Source organism: Paramisgurnus dabryanus, chromosome 11 (genome assembly GCF_030506205.2).
Source record: "Paramisgurnus dabryanus chromosome 11, PD_genome_1.1, whole genome shotgun sequence".
NCBI classification, from domain to species: Eukaryota; Metazoa; Chordata; class Actinopteri; order Cypriniformes; family Cobitidae; genus Paramisgurnus; species Paramisgurnus dabryanus.
In genome coordinates this window covers 29,718,263-29,724,262 of record NC_133347.1, presented here as the reverse complement: position 1 = coordinate 29,724,262, position 6,000 = coordinate 29,718,263, and the positions used below count along the sequence as shown (strand labels likewise).

At 39.0% G+C, this 6,000-nt stretch overlaps 1 protein-coding gene across 6 annotated transcripts in view; it reads right to left on the bottom strand.

Moving 5' to 3' along the window:
- Positions 1-395: 395 nt before the first annotated feature.
- Positions 396-6,000, bottom strand: part of prdm16 (PR domain containing 16) — a 249,802-nt gene continuing 244,197 nt past the window's right edge. For all 6 annotated transcript variants that reach the window (XM_065247748.1, XM_065247754.1, XM_065247749.1 and 3 more), the window contains one exon: positions 396-3,658. In XM_065247748.1, the coding sequence (XP_065103820.1) occupies positions 3,524-3,658 (135 nt within the window). In that variant the 3' untranslated portion in view covers positions 396-3,523. The remainder of the gene's footprint in view (positions 3,659-6,000) is intronic.

Here is a 6,000-nt window from a genome sequence, read left to right as displayed (position 1 = left end):
CAACATTCATGCAGTTTCCATTTTTGACTCATATGTTTTATTTTATTTTTATTTATTTTATTAAAAAAAGTTTTTTGTTTAAAATTGTGTTTAAAATATGTAATCTGTTTTTAATATATGTATACTGTTGTTTTCACAAATAATAATAAATGCCAAGTAATTTTATGATTTGCATTTCTTCTCCCTTACTGTACCGAAATTAAACTAAACTGTGACTTAAAAACCGAGCTTCGCACTAATCAGTAAACTCTTTGTTACCCTTACACCCCTATTATTTAATACTAAAAATATTTTTGTAATAAGGATAACAAGGTGTTAGGTCATCTGTGACGTGCACACATATACATACACAGTCCATGAATGATGTGATGAGTGCAACAAAAGCAACAACGTAGAAAAAGCACACAGGTTTTATTGCATATCAATTTCATGTATAAATTCTTCATAGCATTGCAAAGATTACATTTGGTATACATATCTATTCTATAGAATTAACATCAGAATCATGTCTTGTCCTTGAAATTGCTCTAAAGTACATCTTCAGTAATCACAAGCTTAAAAAAGAATTTTAGAATTTCAGTATTATTCTACAATCCTTAAATTGTGTCATTAATTCTCACCCACAAGCATATTGTTCAGTTTAATAAGCATCTGCCCCATAGTAAGGCAGTAAACAGAACATTTGAAACCTGCTAACCTAACCACATGAACAATAAGTGCAGCTACAAATTCATAATTGTTTTTTTGATTCATTTTGTTTTTAATTTAAGATACACATTTCACAAATGGACACCATTATGACCTCTATAAGACAAGTCATGCACAACATTTTTTATAAACATAAGCAATAATAACTCAAATCCAAATTAAACAAGCACCATCTATTTGAAACCCATGTTTAAAATGAATTCTCTTTTTTAATGTCTTTTTTTTGAAGAGCTATACACTTTGTAGAGAACCATTTTATCTGTTTTTCTTTTTTAATACAATACAATTGTTTATAATGTAACAGTGGGCTAAGAATAACAACCGTAAGCTTATTTTTAACCATTTGTTCATGATGATTTTAACAATCAATGGATCAATTCGTTTTCCATCAGCTTTTGCTAAGTACAGTAGTAAGTGACATGACCTTCTCAGTACTTTAAATTTCATGACATGTCCAGCATTCTAATGCATCAAACAAGGCTTTGACCCAGGTCTGAGAAAATAACTGCGATGCGATACAGTATTATACATTTTAAAACAATGCAGAGCACCACCTGGTGTTGCATGAAAATATCACACTGCTCCAAGTTTGTCCACTGTGTGCCAATTTCACGTGTCTGGGTCTGTAAAAGTATTTTATGTGGCTTGATCAAAGCCGACAAAGCTCTTTTATACTTTAGTGTTAATAATATGCCTTTGTTGACCCATAAGCTAAAGTGCTTGTAACAACCAGCCTGTCCAAGAAAAGCAGTTTTCGGAACTTACTAAGGGACAGTAAGAACTAGGCAAATATAAGTTTCTGTGGGTGCACTTTAAGCTCCGTCTCCAAGAATGCACTCTCTGAGTGGTAGATAATCTGTGTTAGGATCAATATTAGCAATTTAAGCAATAACCCTAAATTATAGAAGAAAGATGTGTGTGATGTAGTAGTATAAAAAGTAAAAAAAAATCTTGACCCTAAAAGACATTCAAGAGAACGCTCCATTCTGAGGAAGTGATGATTACCCAAATATTTCATCTACTCTACACATTCATTTTATTTATCAGTTGTTTACGATTTATTTACTGGCTTCACAGTTCGGATTTTGGTGAGTTCTCGCATATATTTGTTTATGGAAGAGGACAACCGTGGAGTCGAGCTGCTCACCTTTCGCTTGTGGAGTCTTTTCTGTGATGCATTTAAACTTATGTAGTCGGTTCAAATGCTTCCTGTTTGTAATATTTACAATATTATGTGTACAGTACTGTATGGCTCTTCTTTTGAATCATGCAGTTTAAACCAAGAGATCCTTGTTAATTCATTTCATTTGCATTATTAAGATGTTATACTGTGTAGTATTTTATGGGTTTATCACCCTACGTTTCTAAATGCTTTAATAGACTGGCCTTAAGATTATGTGCTCATTAATGAAATTCATTGCTTTTTAAATCAGATTTTGGCAAAACCATTTTTTTCTCTATTTCCAAAGAACAACAACAAAAAAAATCACAATTTTCAGTAATTTCATTCCTTTAAACATTGGGTGAACCATTTTTCTTCATTTTTCATAAAAAATAAAAGAAAAATAAATAAAAGACACACACTCATCAAATGAAAGTAACAGAAGAATAACTACTGACAGTGAAGTGACAGGAAAAAAATGATTGTCAAAGAAAACTGAGTTATTTGGCACGCAAAACTCTGCTACAAAATGTTAACTTATTTTTTACATCACACAACAATATTGTACAAATTTGGTCCTTCACGGGTGAATTATATTAACATTTAAGCACATATGCACTTGAAAAGAAACAATACTGTTTGTCAAGGAAAACATACAAAAGAGATACTAAATTAAAGAAAGGGGAAGGTAAGATATCTAAATGCCATCACTTGAGAATAATTTAACCCTAAAACACCCTTCTGGACTTCTGTATACAGCTAAAATACTAACCATAACAATAATAATGCTATACACTCGAAACAAACATGCTGCTTTTATTTAACTGTTGAAGGGATGTGACAAAATTGTCAGAGTTAAGAAAAATCGCAAAGGTTTCCCAATGATTTCCAGCATAAACATTAGAGTGGTTTTTATTGTAAACAGCACTCATTTTCAAGGGGAAGTTAACGCTTAAGTGCTTAATATTAAAATTGTATGAAACTTTTCTGTACGGAAACATCCATCGATTCTTTGTTCTGCTTATTCCAGTTTGTGGTCACAGTGAGTGCTGTATCCCAGTGATCTTGGGCCAAGATCAGGTGGACAGTCCATTACAGGACTAACAAGACATCCACACGCTAACCTACACCTATGGGCAATTCAGAAATCATAATTAAACTGAAGACCAGCATGTTTTAGAACTGGGAGTACCTGGAGGACACCCATAGCAACACAGGGAGACCAGACAAACTCCACAAAGAAGGGAACTCCCGGTTATCTCGAACTTGAACCAGGGTCTTCAGGAATATGTTAAATAAACTATACAGTCTGTGTTAAATGCAAATTAAAAATGAGGTGGAGAGGTGATTTTAGAGTCAGTGTCCCCTTTGAATTGAGCTCCTGAGGAGAGAACTATAGTGGTTAGTTGTAGACACTAAATATGTTGTAGAGCAGGAATTCAGTGATGCCGTTCTTGAAAGAAAATCTCCCATCTATGACTGGTTCCTGTGTCTGTTTCACTCGACAATATAGTCTGCTACCTCTACAGCCCACTCCTCCTGACACGCATACTGGTGGTTCACTGGTCTTTACAGGCCCGTTTTGAAGCTTCTCCGTGTCCGTGTCTTCCCCTTCTCTCTTTCTCCCTCTAACTATTCGGATCTTTCTTCGTTTTAGATGTTGTTAAGGGGGTGAAAGGAGCTTGCTTCCGATGAGCCTCCTCCCATGTTGAGCCAGGCATCCAAAGAGTTCTGTGAGGATGCATGCAGGGTGTTGTTCTCAGACAGCGAGAGCATCATTGCATAAGCCTAGTTAAAGAGAAAGGAAAAAGGTTACATACTTTTTTACCAGCAAAAGGACCAAAAACAATAAAAAATGTGTTGTCTAAAGTCATATGATAAGCTAGAGTGACAGTGAAGTCATTCCCTATTAGGGAATTAGATTAAAAAATGGTTGACTCTAACACAAAGGCTTTTAGCACCTATTTTAAGCTACTGTTAAAACGGGTTAGAGATACTTTGGGAACGCCTCTGCATGATTGTGTCTGAAGCACGATTGGTACATCTAATGTAACAGGATTGAACGTAATAGACGGGATGACATAGGGACCAGGAAGCATAAAAGGGCACCTGGAATATGGCGTTAGCTTCGAAAGGCCAAAGCAAGTAGCTCACAGGGATGCAGGGAGTGTGCCAGGTATTGAACGTTCTCAGGGAACAAGGGCTGCTGTTGTTGGAACTCGAGCTATACAATAGAGATGCTTTGGGAATGCCAGACTTTCAAAACACCTGTGTGTGTGTCTACATGTGCACAACTATGACAGGAGCACTCATGAACAAGCTCATAAAATCTAACAAATATGAGGACCATCCTGGACAAAAGCCCCAGGCCCTAACGGTACATTCACACGGGGCGTAAGCGTTGACGCTTCCCATTCACTTTTAATGGGTGACGTCAAGCGTTGGCGAACTGAATTGTGGATCCGTCGGCGCCGCGTCAGTGCCGTTGCTCGCGGCAGAAGTTGAACATTTCTCAACTTTTCAAGTGGCAACGTGTGTGTCAGCCAATCATATCGCCTTATGCAAATAACCTAGGCAGAGCCAGCCAATTACGTTAATGGAAGACCGGAGCTTGTGTTGCGGCCACAGTGATTGGCTGTTGGCCACGCTTCAGACAAGCCTTCCATTAAGCGTTAACGCTGACGCCCCGTGTAAATGTACCGTAAGGCTGTAGGGGCTGCCACACCTCTGGTTGAATGCAACCTGATGGCCAGAAGAGAGGGCCATCCAGAGAGATCGTAAGCCAAAGAGATAGCCTCAAATATTTAATTGCAAAGCGTTTGCTTGGTTGCTGGACCACCCATTTCGGGTGAACCAAATGACACAACTGTTCAGATTTCCTTAAATGTGCTGTCCTATTACCATAAGTGCTCAGTAGTCACACTAGACAAACCAAGTTTTTCTTTGATCCTCTTTTTTAAACCGAATAGGACAGACGGCCTAAAGGATAATGGGCCGTGGCACATTAGCAGCTACCTTAGGAACAAAACCTGGCCTAGGGTATAGAAAGGCTTTAACCATTCCTGGTGCAAATTCAAGACACACAAAGGATACAGAAAGTGCGTAGAGATCTCCCACTTTCTTAAGAGATGTGATAGCTAGGAGGAGTTTCTCTGAGACAGATGCAATTCTAATACAACGCCCAGGACACAAGCAGGAATCCAAGCCTTTGAGTAAAACAAAGAAAGTAAACTTTTATTTGGCCTCTTCCAACAGAACAATTACCTAAATGGGAGTGATAGGCAGAAATAGCCACTACATAGACGTTAAGTGTGGAGTGAGCTAACCCTGCCGAAAAAATGTTCCTGTAGGAACTCCAGTACAGTTGACTAGGTCAAGCTTACCAGACAAACACCGGACAAAAAGCACCATGCCGCGTCGTGTCGCGTCTAGGAAAACTTGGAGGTATCATACACAAGACATGCACATTAAATAGAGCGAGCTTAGTCAGATAGTGTCTACTTTAAAATGCAAAAATATACGTAAGCAGCCAATGTTAATCGCAAACGATTTGGGACAAATATGATGTTATTTAATATTAAACTTTGTGAGTGGCGCTCTGTGGCGCGAAAGGGATTTGAGCAGCGCCCAGAGTCACAGCTGTGAGCCTCCGTCGGTGTGCCTACATTCATAGAAAACAATGTGTTCATTTTTAGATTTATGGCGCTATGCAACGCGGTCCTTCTCGTCCGGTGTGCGAGAGACAAAAAGGAGCTCCAGATTGGAGGATTGTCTCAAAAACCTCAGTTGAGAGACCTGAATCACAAGTGTGGGCCCCCTCAGAAGCCACATCCAGAGAATCCTTGCCTTGATAAAGTGTCTGCTCGCAGTGTCTGATGCCCCGGGTTATACAATGTCTCTGGTGAGAACAGTTTGTCCTGAGGCACTGGAGGATGCGATGTGCCAGTATGTGCAGAGGGTGTGATCGCAGCCCTCCCTGGTGATTTATGTTATGCTGCATTTACACCAACCGCGGTAAGGGCTTGAAGCGCGAGTGATTTCAATGTTAAGTCAATGTGAAGACGCATTGACGCGCGTCAGGAGGTCCCGCGGCGCGGAAGAGGCGTTCGGCGCGGCGCGGAAGACGCGTT